The sequence below is a fragment of the Anas platyrhynchos genome, chromosome 1, assembly GCF_047663525.1.
Source record: "Anas platyrhynchos isolate ZD024472 breed Pekin duck chromosome 1, IASCAAS_PekinDuck_T2T, whole genome shotgun sequence".
NCBI classification, from domain to species: domain Eukaryota; kingdom Metazoa; phylum Chordata; class Aves; order Anseriformes; family Anatidae; genus Anas; species Anas platyrhynchos.
Genome location: NC_092587.1, coordinates 93,481,592 through 93,500,625, shown reverse-complemented (window position 1 = coordinate 93,500,625; position 19,034 = coordinate 93,481,592). Strand labels below are relative to the sequence as shown.

At 38.5% G+C, this 19,034-nt stretch overlaps 2 protein-coding genes across 24 annotated transcripts in view; both read right to left on the bottom strand.

Moving 5' to 3' along the window:
* Positions 1–504: 504 nt before the first annotated feature.
* On the bottom strand, positions 505–10,629 carry ABHD10 (abhydrolase domain containing 10, depalmitoylase). The gene is made up of 5 exons (XM_027449453.3): positions 10,350–10,629; positions 7,292–7,475; positions 6,583–6,694; positions 5,516–5,653; positions 505–5,055 (listed from the first exon to the last, which is right to left on the bottom strand). The coding sequence occupies exons 1-5, from the start codon at positions 10,429–10,431 to the stop codon at positions 4,714–4,716; spliced, it is 858 nt and encodes a 285-aa protein (XP_027305254.3). The 5' UTR covers positions 10,432–10,629; the 3' UTR covers positions 505–4,713.
* A 391-nt stretch (positions 10,630–11,020) lies between these two features.
* Positions 11,021–19,034, bottom strand: part of PHLDB2 (pleckstrin homology like domain family B member 2) — a 116,780-nt gene continuing 108,766 nt past the window's right edge. For all 23 annotated transcript variants that reach the window (XM_072024503.1, XM_072024481.1, XM_072024476.1 and 20 more), the window contains 3 exons: positions 17,100–17,319; positions 13,698–13,783; positions 11,021–12,979 (listed from right to left, as the gene is read on the bottom strand). In XM_072024503.1, coding sequence (XP_071880604.1) covers positions 12,839–12,979; positions 13,698–13,783; positions 17,100–17,319 — 447 coding nt within the window. In that variant the 3' untranslated portion in view covers positions 11,021–12,838. The remainder of the gene's footprint in view (positions 12,980–13,697; positions 13,784–17,099; positions 17,320–19,034) is intronic.

The following is a 19,034-nucleotide window of genomic DNA, read 5'->3' as shown; positions in this document are numbered from 1 at the left end:
TCAGAAAACCTTTTAACAGGGTATTGCAGTCTGACTAGAGCACTGAAAATGTTCGAGCAGCTGCAGACATCGCTAGTTGAAAGTTTCTCTCTAGCACATTTTTATTTGCTAAGAAAAGCAGGGTACCATAAATCTCTTCGCTCCATTGAGTAATTGTGTCCAGGAGAAAGCATGTAATCAAAATTAACATAAAAATGAAACAGCAGGAGGCAGTTCCTCCGAGGCCTACCCAGCTAGGATTTTTTGTGAGCATCGCTTTGTTGATATTCAGGGTTGATGCAAGAGAAGATAAACTGCCTCAACTGAAACTACACAGAACACGTTACCATTTAATTCACACACATAAAAGAAAAATAAAGGAAAAAAAGAAAAAGAAAAAAAAAGCTGTGTTGCACTACAAAAAGAAATGAAGTAAGACACAGAACAAGCCAAATACATGACAAATATACATGCAACATAAGTTGCATTAGCACAGCTTGATATACAGAGACCAAGAGCACTTGCTTATTAGGAAATTAGTTTAATATGCTTTATAGACTCTTTCAATGCATACCAGTCTATTGCAGTTTGATTCCAAATACGTGCAAAAGAATGCCTATTTTCTTCCCTTTAGAAGGCAAAATAAAACTTTGTTTGACAACTTTCAAGTAGTTTCACAGATCTTGCAACAGATCTGAAAAAAACAAAAAACGGTGCTAAGGGCTAAAGTCCAGGGACAGTTGAAGTCATCTGATTCTGCTTTTTTATTTTTTTTTAATTAAATATATCATTTGCATCCTTGGTATTATAGGGTAACCAAGCTTCTGTGCCTAATGCAAAGGCCTGGTTATTTACTCATGAAACTTGAATGACTATAATTAACTCCACGGCAGGAGTTTGAGCTTTGCATGTAAGAAAAATACCTCCAGGTGCTTACTCAACTAGTATTGTTTGATCAAAACCAACAACAGAATCAGGTGAGTTGCTCAGTTAGTGTCTAGAGCTTCCACATGCCATGAGAGCAGTGTCAGTCCCAACATGTCGCTATGACACTCAGTGACACGTGAGCCCAGAATTCATTTTCAGACTTACCAAAAGTGCAAGACCATGAAAGTGCTAAGAACTTAAGCTTAGCGCATTCATGAAAATGATTAAGAACTATAGATTAAGGTACGCAGAGAAAACCACTCCCCCAAGCACCACAAGGTAGAATTGCTTATATTGGAAATTTTGAAAGCATGGACTCTAGTCATTCTGTGCAAACGCAGATTATTGCTGAGGAAATACATGTTACATATTCATAAAATACCCTTTGCATGTGGCAGAAAATCAGATGTCCATTAAAAACACAACCAATAAACCAAGAACATAATTCATTTCAAAGTCTCCTAATAATTTGCACTACACAAAACTTTCCAAATATATAACACTCAAATTTAATACAGTATTTCCACAAAAGAGAGACATACTTATTCTTAAACATGACTAACATTGAAAAGAATTCACTATGCAGGCATCTAATGACAAAAATGAAGGAGATGCCTCAGGCAGTAACTTGGGAGACAAACATGGTACCACACAAGATCAGAACAACACCCTAACCTGTGAATATTACTTTACCCAAGACTATTAAGACTTCCTGATAGGTCAAGAGCTGGTCACAAGTAGGATGTGAAACCCTGTGGTTTCAGGAGTGCTAAAGCAGGAAAGCTGTGCCATAACATGAGTTTTCTTCAGACATTCTGTTATTGCAATTAGCAGAACAGCTTTGGCAACATCAGCACAGAAACAGAGAACATGTTGGAGCACACTGGTTATCATCTATCTATTCTTACAGGCATTTGAGCTCAAGTTGGCAGTGACCAAAATGCTGGCAGTACCCAGCATGAACATGAGGAAAATGCTGTACTTGCAACTCAAGTACCAATACTTTGTAAATATGAAGAGGTGGCTTCAAGGTAGACCTTACACAGACATACTTCTTCCTGTCAATTTGCCTAGTAGTTCTAGGGGAACTTCTCATTGTAGGCACAGCCATTTTCCTCATGTTCACATTGGAAACCGCCAACATTTGGATCAGATACTGAATTTATTAAGTACTGAGCACAAAGAAGAGCACTAGCACTCACTGAATCTCAATATATCACCTCAAACACTGTCGTCATTAAGAAAGTATAATCAGCCTTTGCATTTATGCTATATGTAACAAAATTTGGCTGTAACTGTCATGTAAATGTTATCACTCATCTCCATTTAGAAAGTGGAGAAGTAAGGAAAACAAAGATCTACAATATAACTAGCACAACCAAACCAAACCAAACAGCCTACGATTAAGCTTTGGTAACGCTGAGGTTTGAGCAACTGATGCTTTAGTTTTGTATCCTCGACAATTGTGTCAACTTAGGCTGCTTATCCCAACCTAAATGCTGTTATAGCAGAAGAAAAACAACAACAACAACAAAAAAAATACAGCTCCAAACTCCTCCACCTCGTTTTCAGCTATCTTACTCTAAGGCACTGCCAACAGAAAGGCCTCACCCATAAAATATGAATTATTTAATAAATGCTAAAGTGAAGCTTTGAAAGATTACAATGCAATTATTCCAAGAAAGTTACATAGTGCCAAATTATGCAGACATATAAAGACCTTTCCCTGTCTGAACTACTATAGATAAATTGACCAATTAAAAAAAAAAAAGGAACCTTTCATTTACTAATTTTTTTTAAAAGTAAATGTGAACAAAAATACATCTATCACGACTGGTAACTTTAGGCCTTACTTGATAGCATTTATTCCTGAATTACTGCATCCCACTTTTTTCAACGTCTTAGTACCTAGAGACAAAACCATCTAAGAGATGTGAGAGAAATTAATTTTAAAAAATGTCATAGGAAAGCTAGGAGCAGAAAATTTTGGAATAAACTAATTCTGATTTACCTGTGTCGTTAAAACATACAAAAATTTACTTATCAGGTTTTATTATAAGCAACAGTCAAATGACTACATATAAATATAACTCAATCTTCAGGAATGGAAGCGGCTGAGCAATTTGCTTAAGTTATTTAATTATTTAATCATTTTTGAAGGATGTCTTCAGGAGGTTTTAAAGCTTCAAAGTTTAAGAAAGTTGTGAACTGCATATTCATACAGGCAGAAAAAAGGTCTAGTCCTCTCAGAAATACTTGGAAACAAAATTTCATGGAATGTTATAATTCCTCAGTCAAGTAACCTGAGCTAGATAACCTAAGTTAGGGAATTGTTACACTGGAATTATTATTATCATTAGTGACATCACAGCTTCTTGTTGTTTTTTTTTTTTTTTATTAGCGTTGAAGCCTAAATAGAAAGTCATAGGAAGTCATCTGAAATTCAGGTGTTGTTTTTATTTTTTTTTAGTACCCCATCAAATGCTCTATACAGTGTACTTCTGCTGCCAATAATAACACTGAAAAATACAAACCCTGTAGAAATACCTTGTCTGTGGGAGCCATAGCCTTATAAAGTATCAATATTGCTGTCACTTCCTAATTAAAATAGCAAAGCCAGAAACTACTAAATACTTTTGACTGATGTTTCACCTAAAAGCCAGCCTGAACAAATTCTAGTCTCTCATCTACGTAAACTCCTCACTCTCTTCCTAACATATGAACGACACCGTACTTTTGGACAAAAACAGCTAATTGTCACATTTGCAATTCTATCTGTATACTATTTAATCCAAAGTGATTTATGTTAAAGGAGTTATCCAACTATCAAGTTTCAGCTGCAAGATGCTCAGGCTTGCAATTGTGCTCCTCAAGCTTTCAACTCAGGTAGACACTGTTCCTAACAACTTTCAGTCCCCACATCACAGGAAAGAGGCAATGACAACCTATGGTCCTGTACACCCCACTTTTGAGAAGTTACTGAAGGAGTAAATGACTTATTATAATGATCCAATTTCACTTGTCTTTACACCAAAAGAACATATTATTCCTTTAGCATTAGTCCCACAAATTAAGTATTACAAAAATCCTGCAGAAGAGGACATAAACACTGCTGATGAGCATATTTTAGTTCTACCTGTACTTTGAGGCCCTGTGTTTTCTTAGGCTCTTGAAACACTAACTATGGGATTCCTGTCTATGCACTGTAAAGTAATCCAAACTCTAAAGTAATCCAAAATAAATTTATTCCTTATGTAGTACCCCAAAAACACAACCAGGGTGTGCCTTTTTACAATTTCAACACTATTTAAGAACAGTATAATCATTTATTGAAAATCTGTTTGCTATGCTTCATGTTTGCTATTTCTACTAACAATAACTTTAGCAAACACTTGTGTTTTGCCTCACACAGATAGTTTCAGACAGAACACAAGAAACTTACAGCAAAAGGACAGTAGTGAAAAGGTATCAGACATGGGAAACCGAAGCTGTACTGTACAGACCAGGACAAAAAATGAATGAGCATTTCAGTATAAAAGGGTAAGAAATCTGTGAAAAAAGGTTCAAGTGGTAAAGTAGAGGTTCTGAACCCAACAGCAGCACTTCCTCACACTTTGGACTATCTGTGCAAAAGCAGCATTAATAAAACACCTGTATTTACAGAACAGAGGTAAGCAAACAGCAGGTAAAGCTCAGTTCCTACTGTGATTGTCACAGCCCTAGCATCATCTCGTTACGAACAGGGTTTTTTGCTATTCATGGAAAAGAGTCAGGTATAGAGTTTGTGTCTTTACGCTACTCTGCAGCTTATACTAGTGTCGACAACTTGTCAATTAAATCATCAACAGTATTCACAAGAAGTTTGGTATCATCCTTCTCGCTCATTCGATGCTGGCCAGTTTTGCGGAGGATGACATCCACGTCTTTGCTCAGGATACGATCAGCGAGTTGCATAGAGATCTGCCAGGGGACATCACTATCCTTCATGCCATGAATGAGCCGGACAGGACACAATATAGGAATGGGACTGTTCAACAAACAGTGATTTTCTGCTTCCTGAATGAAGTCATATGTCACGGAGTAATATCCTTCCTCATTATACTTTGTTGGAAACTTCCATTCACCTTTTTCTTCTATTTCTTTTTGTGCCTACAAAAATAAAAAATAAAAAAAAAAGAGAGAAGTATACAAAACACGTCACAAGCTTTCAGAGTTCCTCAATTTATTTCTGTTCTAAACTCACTTAAACCTCCCTCCTTGAAAGCACAAACCTATTCATCTCACTGAATGTAAGCTGAAGAGGATTCAAACCCATTTTAAAACAAAGATATTCTAACACTGAAATCTAAACAGACTGCTGAACAACATGGATCTGACTTCATGCCTTATATACCCCAGTAACATAATCACATTCTAGGTAGTATTCACACCAGCTCCATACTAGAATCCCTGTATTTTGCAGACACTTCAATTAATGTAAATTTACAACTTACCTCCAGTACAAACACAAAATACTGGAATACTGCAATAAATGTACAGCTTGAACAACAGAATTTCTTAAATGTTTGACCAATTTTTAGATTGCACAAAATACAACCATCAGCTTTACCTCAATGGGAAGCCTCTTAAAGGTTGTTACAAGATGGTCTGCTGCTACGGCTACTCCAACCAGAGCAGCTACTTTATTTGGGCGTGCTATTGCAGCATGAAGCATGAGCCATCCACCTAGGCTGGAGCCCACCAGAATCTTAAGAGAGAAAAAATAAGATGTTATTTTATAGGAAAGAGCCTTTTTTATCCCCCTTTTACAAAACATCAGTTTTCATCTTGTTTAACTACTTAAACCTTGGATATAATCCTGCTGTCCTTACCCAGGCAGAACTGCTGTCACCTCCAGTGGAAATTTTGCCTGAGTAAGCACCACAGAATCTGGAATTTTACTATTCTTTTTGTTTGACATGGCTGGTTATTGCTCTCTGAGACTGAAACACTGTAAACGAAATGAGAGTTGAAACAATTCAGTACCACAAGCATACTTAGGTGCTTTCTTAAAATAAAGGCACATCATAAAGGTTCAGTGCAGTGACAGAAGTCAACAGAAGCAATTCATGAACAAAATGCTTTTAAACACAATACCAGGTTTTCCCAGGTTGTAGAAGATTAGGTTTCTCACAATCATTTCTGAAATAACTGAAGAAAACAAATGCTGTTTTTGTTGATATTTTAAATGTATCTTATCACATCGAGTATCTTAACTTTTAACAGTCCTGTAAATCCTTCAGTTAATACATCAGCACTGGGACAAAGCCAGGCTTTTCCACGAGGAGAGCTGCGCAGCACAGGAACGGATCCTTGCTGCCTCTTAGTTGGAACCTTCGCCACAAACCCTTCCCAAACCTCCTGGGATAAAGCCAGGGCTGACGTAACCCACTGCCAGTGACAGCCCTGCTTCAACAGCCAGCCTCCGTGAGGTCCTGCCAACCCACCTTCCCACAATGCTGTCATCAACCTGTTTGCAAAAGAGGCCCCATGAACATGGATCAGCTTGGAAGTGACCAGCTGGAAGCTGGTAAAGAGATGCTACTCTTCCCTGGATCTACTATAGCCTATTTTTGATTATACAACATTCTGTCTCAAGGTACTAAAATGTTTTATATTTAAAAATATATATATAACCTGTGGTCCATCTGTAAGTTCATCCAGTATAGACAGAACATCTTTTTTCCACTTTCCAATTGTACACTCCTCAAAGTTACCATCTGAACTTCCACATCCTGTATAATCAAATCTGAAAAAGTAAGCATCAAAATGAAAGTCGTAGTACTGCCTACAGCAACACAGAGGCTGAACAGTATTGTTTAATAAAAATTACACATAGGACAACATGCTGCATTGAGTATTTTCCTACTTGGTCCTGAATATCACCAGAAACCACATGAAAAGAGGTTCAGCAACCTATGCAATGAGGAGAACATTTCATGTAACCATATCCAAATTTACCAGGATATTTCCAGACTATGAATTTGATTAAGTTCTCTGTAAGCCAAAAAGCACCATACTTCAATTATGAAGTGTAAAATCTCTTCCCAATGCTGTATCAAATTGGGAAGACTTACAAAGCTTAGCATGCAACCTAGTCTATCTAAGCAGAGTATCAGCAAGCATATCTGTGTTCCTCTACAGCCACTCGAGGCACTGGACAGCTTAGTAATATTTGGTAATTAATAAGCATGCTTTATAGTTTAGAAAGAAAGAATTTGGGGTTCCATTCCATTTGGGGTTGGCATTCCAACCCAAACACCGAAGTCTACATGTCTTTGTTAACCCCCCCTCTCCCAACCTATGACAGTTGTTTCATTTCCTTGAGAACAACACTTTAATGTACCTGACGAAGGCATGACCTAGAGAGCTGCAGAAATCCTCAAGGGCAGTTGCTTTCTGACCGTTCATATTGGAATTAAAGCCTGGAAGGAAAATAACCCCTGGATTCCTGCCTTTTAGTCTATGATAAGCTAGATTTGGTCGATCTGGTCGAGTCAAAAAGCTGACTGATGACTTCTGCCTGCAAACTAATAAAAACATTTATTTTAGTATAATTGTCAAGATAATGCTGGCAGAAATGCTAACATATTATAAAATTAGAATTCAGGAACTGCGTACATATCATGTGAAACTAAGATGCTTAGGCTCAAGAGGAAAGAAAAATAAAAGTGCCTCCTACACTTTTCAATGACTGTAACTTAATGACTTGAGGTTGCTCAGTACCAAAGCCAACCATGCAAGGAGTCCACTCAGCAATTAGCAAAGAGGCCGACAGAAGACAGATGCTAAGATTTGCTTTACTTCATTTGTCCCATCTTGAATATTTCCTCATCTCACATGAAATCACAGCTTTCTCATCCACTTAAACTTTTTATTTTTCCTCTTTTTTTTTTTTTTTGTTTTTCAAGAGTAAATTTCAAAAAGAATAATTTTGCACCCAAGGTACGGTGTGTGATGGTAAGTTTCCAAGTACAAGATGTCAAATTTTCATTAAAATTGAAACTGCAGGTCAAAAGTTCAACTGCATCAAAACCCCAGACCCACTAGACCTATGAAGGAGCCATACAGCGGGGAAATCCCAAAGTGGGCATTTGGAAAGAAGCTTCTGATTTTACCTTTTCCAAGGTGAAGAACATAAAAAAAACATTAGCTTAGCTCAGAACCAAATAAAGTAAAGAACATGCAACCTTTCTCATCATACTATCCACAGCCATTTCTGCCAAAGCTAAAAGATTATTGCTAGTAACACTGAAAATAAACAGGGTGATAAGCTCCAAGTCAAGTTACTTAACACTGCCATCTAAACAGCAGTCTTTTCCTTAGACAAGAAACACAGAAAGTTAAAAAAAAATATATGTTTTAATGTATGTAATGTATTTAAATGTATGTAAATACAGAATAATACATTAAACACACCACATAAGGAAAAAGAGTGGACGACCATAGATCTATGATTTTCTTAAACATCTAAAGAGGCACAGATATCCTGTCATGTGGTTTTGTTCATTCTTGCTGGAGGGAATAAATTATACCAGTATTCAGATTGTTCTACAGTTATCCAGAATGAAATACCACTTTGAGAACATAATATTTTGGAAGTATTTAATAAAATGCAAGATCATTTAGTTCAACTTCTGTCAAAGTGACCTGTGACATATTATTAAACCCATAATAATAAGCATTTTTCCCATCAGTGTACTGGGAACTTAAAATTGCTTTGTTTTGGTTCAAGATAACAAACCAGACATATTTAGAAAGAAAACACTAGGTTGGGCTGTTATTCACATTAATAACCATCCAAAAATATAGTTTCCATCAAGGAAAAGAGATTAACAAAGGAAACACTACCAAAAGAACAGGATGCTGAATCTCAGTGACTGCTATAGTATTTAGTCTAATCTTAGCAGTAAGTTGTATCTCTACTGTGGGTGAAGGTAAGTGGTTTACAGAGAGGTGTTAAGAGGAATTAATCCACTCTAGTATCCCACTCAGCAAGATTAATTTGTTAACCTGAAAGCATGGTCTAGACTTCTGGTAAGACTTTGACACTCTTAATTCTTAGGTTAGAAGAGGCTGAACGCTGCTGATCAGCAGTGGGATACAGCGCCTGCACAGTACAACAGGCCTTCCCGGTGGTATAACCACTAGGTGAAACACTGCAAAAACAGGCCTTGGCAGCATCACACCACTGCACTGTTCTGCTGCTTTCTCCCACTATCAAAGAGATGATTTTCAAGCTGTTGTTGTTTTTGTTTTTTCTCCTTTGCACATGCATAAGTAAAGGTATGCGCAGAAAAGACACGGAATACAGCGAGTGTCTGGTGTTCTACTCTAACAGAAGTTATCCCATTTGAACTAGAGATTAAAACCACTAAATCTCTAATGAAAAGACGGGACAGTTCTTTATTCTACCAATGCACCGATTATTATGAAGGGGAATAAACACCACAATAGAAGTATATTTATTTAGCTGCATTCACCCTACCACCTCCGTTTTGTGTGTGTTTCAGTAAGTACATCAGTCACTTCTTCAGCTGTCAGTAAGAGGTACACCCAGAATTGCTACACTTGATAGAAAAAAAGGGTTAGGAGTATTGGTCCCTCCCTTAAGCCTTGATAACCATCTTGGAAGTGATTAGGTACAACAGGCTTGCATCCTGCAGCACTCTGGAGGTGTCCTCGAATTGACACTGGGCAGGGTTTAAACCGTGCTACAAACACAGCTGCTATCCAAACTATCTCGTGAACTCATCTCCTGCACTTGGCAAGTTACTCTAAGTGCATTGGCAGTAATGCTAACCCAAATAATCCAAAAACCTACAGCAACCTCCTCGACCAGCCCATTGGAGAGAGCCACTTCACGGGGGCCGCACTCTCTTTAGAGTCAAAGCCATCAATGACTGAAGTAATTTCAGTTATATATCCAGTCATTTCTCCTCCTGATTTCAGTGAAAGACCTCGGGAAGAGCAGGGGAGCACTTGTGGAGGGTGCATGGTGGTATTTAGTACCAAAAGCCATGTACGGACAGCAGAAGTTCTCTGGAGGAGAGCACAGGACGCTTGCCTGATGCTACGAAACCCTCTTCCTTCCAAAATCCCTGCAGTTTTAACTGAGTTACGACCCGCACAAACCACGACTGCCAGCACAGCCACACATCAAAGCCCAATAAATCCCCCCAAACGCTGGGGCAGGCTCCAGGCAGGGCCGGAGCAGCAGGGGCAGGGGCTGCCGGCTGCCCCCAGCGCGCTGTGCCCCCATCTCGGGGGAGGCAGCGCCTGCCCGCCCGCCCGCCCCTCGGCGCACCCCCCGCGCCGCCACGACGAGGCAGCCCCCGGCCCTCCCGCCTCCCTGCCCGCCCGGGGCCGCGGCCAGCGGGGCTGCCCGGGGGCTGTTGCCTTACCAGCGAGCCCCGGGGCCGCCCACAGCGGCTGCCACCAGCCGCCGGCCCCCCGCAGCCCCCGCGCCGCGCCCATGGCCGCCATGGCGCAGGAGCGCGCATGCGGCGGCGGGCAGCAAATGGCGGCTGCGCCACGGGCCCGCGGCTCCTGGCAGCCTCGGCGGGGCGGGATGGGGCCGCCCGGCACGGAGGCACGGCCGGGCAGGGCGCTGCGAGGCCCTCGGCTCTCCTGCGCCGACACGGGGTGGGCTCGGGTAGCAGGTGCCCAGCCTGGGGAACGATCGGGCCCCCGGGCAGGGGTGGAGGCAAAACGCGCCGGGCTGCCATAGGGGGGTGGGGGCTCCGGCCCTCGAGTCACGCCCGAGACAAATATTAGGTGAAGAGGAAGGCCCTCTTCACCTAATATTTGTCTCGGGGCTGGTGATACGTTCTTGGAAGGATCATAAAAATGGGGACAGTGTTACATAAGTATGTATGCATGTAATACGTACATGTACACCACAATCCACCCTCATAACTTCACTGCCACCTAAGAGTTTATATTCCATAGCTCTTCTGTGGGGACATACATGGAACATGCAGATTTTTAAAGCACAAGATTTCTTTTACAAGCTTACACAAGACAAGCAGAAACACACCACCATAAGGAATCGAGTGACTGTTTAAAACAAGTGTATTTTTAAAAACGTTTATTGAAATGCCTTCATCGCATCATGCAGGATACAAAAATCATGATTAGAAAACCTTTATAACCATACTTAGAATTAAAATCAAGATACATCAGGGAAAAAAAATAATAATTATATAAAACAAAGCAGTTCATTTCTGATAGTGTTTTAAATCATTAGATTACAAGCTGTGATCTGCACAGATGATACCAATTACCTTGCAGCAACCCTTCCTTCTTTCTTTCGTGATTCAAGTCAAAACTGACACGTCATGCTAAAGTAACCATATCACCTGTGTAAGCCACAAAGAAGAATTCATCCCATTTGTTACAGATACAGGGTTTAAATAGGATAACAACAATATTTTGCCAGCATACTTCTCTTCTGCTTACAGTTTTTAATTTGCTCCACAAAAGCCATTAACTTTCCATCAAGAAAAAAGTTGAATGGGCTTTTTTTTTATTACACAAGCCACATGGCACAAGTTTTGATTACTGAAATAAAACGTCTTTAAAGTCGGAGCATAAGAGACGTTCTTGAAGTTCAGTTCAATTAAATAATTGAGGTTTTGCGATATTACTGAAGGACTCGGATGTGATTCTTGATTCTAAAACAGGAGACCACAGTACCCTCAATTTTTGGATTTTCATTGTTTTAGGAGTCCATAAACCCCTGCTACTTAATATATTCAGGGTTTTTATTCATACACTGCTTAGTGTAAACTCTTAGCAATTTGTCAGATTATATCTGTCAGCATTATTCTGCACAGATATGTTTTTAAAATGTCTCCTAGGCTGAAAACTTGGTTTCAAAGAGTTTAGATACGTAGATACTTTGGTGCTGGCTTCATGGGGACCAAAGTTTGCGAGGTTTCAGTAGAGCATTTACTTGGCACCAAGTAAGATTTGAACCACATTAGATGGGACCTGACTACATAAAAGGAAATTGCTGCAGGATCCAGAATCAGCTCATTCTATTTGATGTGGAGGATTAAAAAAAAAAAAGTCCTCCCGATGACAAAATTAATACACGTTTCCATTTCATAGCCTTGTGGATAAGTCCCATCTTTATAAAGCTGTCCTTCTCTTTTTTGTTGAGCTCCATAAATACAGACTTGAAACACACAGTTGGTATCACTGTGTGATTAAACACACAGAATATTGTAAAATTTAATTACTTCAAAAATCATGAAGAGTTTTGGCACTGTCTCCTTACAGAACGTTAAGTACAACTAACACTTTGAAACATTACAGTAAGGGAGTCATATAACTCTTTGGCTCTGTTGTAATACTTAGCTACTAAGGCAAGAATTGTGTGTACCTTAGGGCTGCTTTTTATTTATACTTTTATAAAATACTTGACTAAAAGTTTTAAAAAGTTACCTAATCATCTATAAATGTCAAATGCTGCATATTAAAATATATGCTATTCTGCTTTTTTGTTCCATTACTAGGATTTTTGCATACTGATGAGAACACACATATTTGTAAACTTTATGTAGACGTTCTCTGCATAAGAGAATTTGTACAAAATGATCACTGAATCAAGATGTTGTAATTTAAGTTGCCTGATTATTCATTTTGGAGCCCTATGATTTTCTCAACAGCTTCAGCTCTTTTGCTTCTATAAAGATCAATTAAAATAAGTAACAAGTCCCCCTTTCAATGCATTTATAAAACTCTTTCATTCTCAGGTTTTGGGTGCACATCATAAGGAGGATATATCAGAATATTCACTGGTATTTTATGCAGCTTTTCAGATTTTACTACATATGGCTAACTTCATATGTTCTGTTATTGCAGTATGCCCTATTGCCCCATTTTCTTATAACATGAAGTGGGTGTAGCCTTCTGCGCCTGTAACAATAACATCCATCCATATCCTCATGGCTTCTGGCGTAGGAGCAACCATATAGTATATCCGGTCGTGTGTCTTAACACTGAAAGTGAGTAGTGGGTTGGGACTCTAAAATAAAGCAAAAAGAAGCATAAAGAAGGATGTCGAAAGAATGAAAAATCAGAGCTATTTATTAGAGCCAGGAATATCATTACTTATGGGGAGATTCAGAATGTTATTTAGGGTTAGGGAGAAAGATAAAAATGCGAAATTTGGAAGCACTGCATCCAACATTGCAGCACTGGGGACAGAGATGCATTTAAAGTATTTGTATCCAGAATCAACACTTTTAATGACATATTTTCAGGAGACTATTACACAACTTTGCCTCCAGATTGTTGCTTCATGCCCAAACAATTACCTCCCCTTGAGCAGGTATTACGTCCAGCTTTCACAAGTCCATGTGCCAAGGACAAGTCCATGTGCCAAGGACATATTCAGGTCATCTCCATTATATATGGGACAGGGGCTGCCATCAGCTGCAAGTAGCAACTAACTCACTCCTTATGACAGATGCCTACAGCCATCTCGTGATTTACCAAAGCCACTGATGTTAGTGATCTTGCCTGTGGACTAAGGCAGTCCTCACAGCAAATGCCATGGGGGGCCATCTCCGCTTTCATCAGTGTAAAATAACAGTGCTAATGGCTACTCTGGCTTCATCTTCCTTTTCTTCCACCCTGTTTTTGTTTTGTTTGTTTTTAAATAATGTTAGCTCTCCCTTTAACTTTATAGCAGCTAGCATACTTCGGGTACTGCCATATAATATTTAGTTAAAAAAAATTACCTTATATGCATTCTTTAGATGATCATAATAGACTTCTTCAATAGCTTGAAAATAAATTACACCTTTTAATTTAGTTTCATGTTTGTCTGAAATGGAAAAGGGAAAGTTACATTTTAAAACTGAAATGAACAGCACTTGAAGAAGCAAAACGCAAATTTGCATTTCTATATATGTTCAGCAGATTAAGTTACTAGATTAACACTTCTGCTTGCAAAATCTCCCCAGAAATTTTCAGTTGGATGGTTGAGTTAAAAGAGATGTATTTCCTACTTTAATTTGCCTTCTTCTCTGACTTGTTTCCAAGGAAATAAGGCTTTTGTAATTTTCTCATGTGTTTTTAAGTCAGTACTTCACTGAAGCATTTAAACCTTTTGTCCAGCATTAGCTAACATGGGGAAGAGATGTCTCTGAGATAAACCCAATCTTCCAATTACATGAAAACCAGCCACACTTCAGATATTGCTAAAGTACTACAACATAGCTAGCAGCTTAAGACCCACAGTTTTCCTTCAAAGAAAATTATGAAAAATAATTTTGAAATACAGTTTGACAGCAAAAGCTTTACATTAGAATATCATTTGTGCTTATACTTATTTACAAATGCTTCCTCCTGTTCATAGTTATCTCCCATAGTGTTAAGCTAACACTTAATATTCAAATATAAGGTTACCGGGTCATGGGCAAGTTTCTGTGAGCTCTGAGGCATGAAAAAGTTTACAAGAGGTCAGAGTTCCTGTACACCAGCCTCAGCATTGTAATTGTGAACATTTTCCTACTCTGTGACACCCAAGGTAAAAGCCAAATTAATTATCCATCATTTGCCCCTTTTGCTAAAGGGGCCCTTCCAAAGCAAAGACCCTCTGCAGAGAAGTGCCAGAAGTAATGACAACTGAACGGACAGTTACTTGAGAGAGGCTGTTCATAAGCAGTAGCTTGTACCCAGGGGAGTTTTGTTTGTGGCACCAACATCCTACTGCAGCAAAGCTGAAATAAAGGCTGGGAATGTTCTTGCTTCAGTTCTGATATCTACACATTTGACACAGCTGACAACTTCCCTTGAAAGGAAATGGAAAGAAGTGGGCACATGCGGGGTGTCAATTCTAAACTATTTTAGGTATCTACTTGCAAGAGATCTCATATATGAAGTTCCAGCCTAAGAATCCAAGAAAAGTTTCAAATCATCTTTAGCTCTTATTAGGACATTCTAAAAAGAAAAAGTTTAAGAAGGTTGATTTTCCATATGGCCTGCACATGGCCTCTCATTTGGCATTCTTTATTTTTTTTTTTTTATGCAGACCCAATCAGAGAAGACAGACGAAGTATGACAGTGTGTTGTATCTAGAAAGGAGGCTGAATTAAAAAAAGAATTTGAAGTCTGGCTTTACATATAATTGGTGCCTTAATGCATGACAGAGAACAGTCCACATGGGCCATTAGAGCACAACGTGCTTACCTTCTGACCCAGCATCAGCTAGTGATTCACTGGGGCAAGGAGAATACAGACCGTAAACTTAGCACTCAACTGTAACATTTCACAAGAAAAAGGAACAAAGACAGATAAGCATCTGAAATATCCTACTACTTTCCTGCAATGTTAAAGAATCCCAGGGGATGTTACAGAAAATGAGAACTGCATGTGATACTGAAGGGCAAACTTCTTCCAGTACTCTTGTATTGGGGAATATAATACCTTTGACCTCAAGTTAGTATCACCTCAACAATAGTTATCTAAACAGACATGTTTGACAAACGGAACATCTTAGTCTCATGAGAGATTCTGCTGCTGTTTTCAATTCTTATGACCTCAGCTTACATCCTATCAGTAGATGCAGTCAGTTTCCAACGTGTCAGATGATGGCAAAAAGAAATCCCATAGACGAAATGATGTTGTGTTGGGAATCTCCCTGCCAGCCCATAGGGGACCGGTAGACGTATAAGATTACTACATTACAGCACATGCTATACAGAGCCAAATACAATACAATACTATACAGCAAAGTATACTGTCTATGTACAATATTTTCAGATTTTAGGATAAGTTCTTCAGTTTAGTAGATCTGCAGAACTAAAGCAATATACCAGTATATTCATCTTAGAGTTTATTTTTGTCTGAACGTAGAGTACCAGAATTTATTTTGGAAGTTACTATATATTTAGAGATCTGGACAGATCCTCAATCATGCAGGCAGCTGCAGTTTTGCTCAGCTCTTAAAGAATTCTCATGAAACTGTTTGTTGGCTGTAGTCCTTGAGACATTATGAAAAGTTTTCTTTGGTAATTAAAATGCATTATGGCAGCTGTACTGCACTCAAAACCAAAACTGTTAACTAGCAACACAACTACTTTAAAAAGAAATAAAAAATCAGTACCAGATGGGGACACTACTGTATGTTACAGGCCTCGCTAACCAATAAACCAGATGTTAAGAACAAAGTAAAAAAGAACGTTTGCTTCTCACATTCTTCACAGTATTATTGCAAACTAGTAAGAAATAGCCATTTGATATGTAATGAACTCAAATAATGTATTCTAAAAGGATGGACCGAGCAATGTCCACCATCAATTTTAAGTTCCTCACGACTTTCTGGAAAGCAGTTATGTCATAACAAGAAAGGGAACAGTTTGAGCTTTTTGGTACCGGATGTTTTCTTCTGCTTCTTAGCAATTACCATCTCCTATTGCCCTTGCCTGGCCTTTCCTAACAATAAAAATTCACAATGCAAAATCATTTTTCTGGCTTCCTCTGAAACTTGAAAGTCAAACTATGTATAGATTTGCACAGCTATCTAGACATAGAAATTCTTAAATTCCTAATTTCTGGTTTTGACCTGAGATAACAACGTATTGGTTGTAATGGCTCCAGATATCATATTATAACACACTGTTGTCTACAGAAAATTCTTTTGAGTATTACATGTTGTCCATTTTGAAATTTCTTAGACTCTCAGAATATGTCAAATGCAAAAGTCTACTTCTCTGTATTAAATATTCTGAAACACTTTTCAGTACATCAAGTGATAGGACTCCAGAAGCATTCCATTTCATGTTTATGATAAGTATCATAAATTTTACTCTTTTATGATGGGTACAAGAAATTGTTCTGTCACTGATTGAAGTATGTCATATTTAAAAATAAATTAGGTGGATTCTATGTACTAGAAACGTTTCCTTTCCTTTTCCTTGTCCACATCTCCCTTCATCTGTTATGCACTGCCGTGTCCTTTCTGACATTAGGATTAAACAGTAGGGAAGAGATTGCATCGATCCCGAGGGTATATGTAAAATACTAAATAAAATGGAACTGTAAGCTTTACTTGGGACTCACTACATCTTCATAACTCAACCAAGTTCACAGGAAAATAAGAGGGACAGATATAGCCTAACAGTGATCCTGCAACCTACCTGCATAGTATGTAAAAGTTCTCTTGTTTCTGTCAAAAACAAACCATCGTTTTTTCCATGTCTTAATTTTCCCTCCCATCTTAATCAGAAAGCCTCGGCAGGTCTTCTCCGTAAGGGAGACATGGTAACAGGTCTCTATGTTATGACCAGCTGTTTCAATGTGACTTCGCAGATCAAAGTCTTCCTTTCTAATGGGCAAATAGCGAGTCAAGGGACGGGCCTGTAAGAAAGAAAATGAGATCATTATTTTAACATAAATCTTAACTTCTCTTTCACTGCTTCTGCTACGAGGTCATAATTGCAAACAGCCCGTAGATTCTAAAATGATGGTAACAAAAATAAACAAGTTTTGCTGCAGCCATTGTTTTCTTTGTATTAAAGATCCTTAAAAATTACTTTTACAAAGTTTATGCACCTTGATAGAAGTGAAATTAGAGCATGGGATCTTCTTGAAATCATCAGTTGATGAGCTGGAAAAACAGGGGCCGCAGCACAGACAAGTTGTTATAGAACTGAAACATGAATTGAATGTGAAAACAGTGTTGCTGCTTTAGATGAAGCATAAGAACTTGATGTTAAGCAAACCCTTTACTTTTCTGGGCTAGATATAAACTACGCATATCTAACTAATATTTTATTGTTACATGTATATTAATGAAAAATAAAAATAAAAAAGTCATGCTATTATCCAAAAATTAGGTAGAAAGAGTGAACTGTAACCCTTATTTTGTTTTACAAAGGTTGTGGTAAATAAAATGGAATTACTTATGAACTAACTAATTACACATGGTATCTGGTTCACAATCAGCAATGCAGCACAGAGAGCTGAAGCACATCCCTCTGCAAGAGACAGCTGAGCAGCACAGGAAACAGTGCCTCATTCTTGATCCCAGTTCAGGACTAAGTCTGCACCAAGCCAAATAGGATAAGTTGGGAGAACAAGTAGGAGTGATGTAGGACCTCTGCCAGCTAAAGGGAGCATGCCTATTTCCTATGCCTGAAGGGATCTAGGCACAAAACCTCATTTTAAATGTAGAAAACACGTTCCCCAAGGCTCCTGCTGCACCCAGTGCTACAACACAGGGCTATTCAGAACTGAAGCCTAATTTAGGTGGCTCTGAATGACCTGTGAAAGGAGTATTTCCTTCCTCCATTTCTTTTTTTTCCCTGTCTCTCTGTACACTGACTTCAGAGAACCTGGAGAATCTAATCTGCCCCTGCACCATGCCTAAAGTTAGCCTTTTAAATACCACTGTGAGTCACAAATCTAAGGGACTTTCTCTCATTGCATTCTCAAGAATCTCTTCATGCAATGGGAGCTATGTTGCCTGCAACAGCTCTTAACACCCTTCTAAAATTATGCAGTCCTGTATGATACAAGCTGGAACTAGCTTTGGCAAGTGCAAAGATGGAGTTCCTTCCTCTACTTGACATTTCTTAGTGTCAGGAAGTACTGGAGAAAAAAAAAAGTCTTGAAATTGGGTCTAGCAATACAAAAGAAAGAAAAAAGTTAAAAAATTGTTGTTCTTTCTGAAAGATATGTTTTGTCTTCCTGCCAATTCAGTCTTCAGCCTCTGCTAAGTCTGCCAACTAGCAGTAACCGATAGGGCATTTTGTTACAGCACATCCACGCTCCAATTTCACATAAGCATGGCATTGTTGTTTATGCCATACTTGAGTTGTCATTAAAATTTCATAGACACAAAGAAGGTATTCAATTGAAGTACACATACCATTTAACTATTTTTTTTTTTTCACTTTATTGTGAAAACAAAGAAATAAGTATGCTTAGGGAGAAACAGCCTAAAGTTCCACTGAAGTTGCCCTAGTGTTATCCATCAAAAAGGCCAATAATACATATATAATAGTAATTAATAAAAAGATTTAGCAAAAGTAGCATAGATAAATGCATGTATATATCAAATGAGATATGGA

Excerpts from the sequence above, each read along its gene's own strand:
- ABHD10 (XM_027449453.3), bottom strand. The coding sequence starts at position 10,431 with ATGGCGGCCATGGGCGCGGCGCGGGGGCTGCGGGGGGCCGGCGGCTGG. Across the intron at positions 7,476-10,349 it reads GGCGGCCCCGGGGCTCGCTG|TTTGCAGGCAGAAGTCATCA; the intron begins GTAAGGCAACAG and ends TGTTTTTATTAG. Across the intron at positions 6,695-7,291 it reads CTAGGTCATGCCTTCGTCAG|ATTTGATTATACAGGATGTG; the intron begins GTACATTAAAGT and ends TTACTTTTTCAG.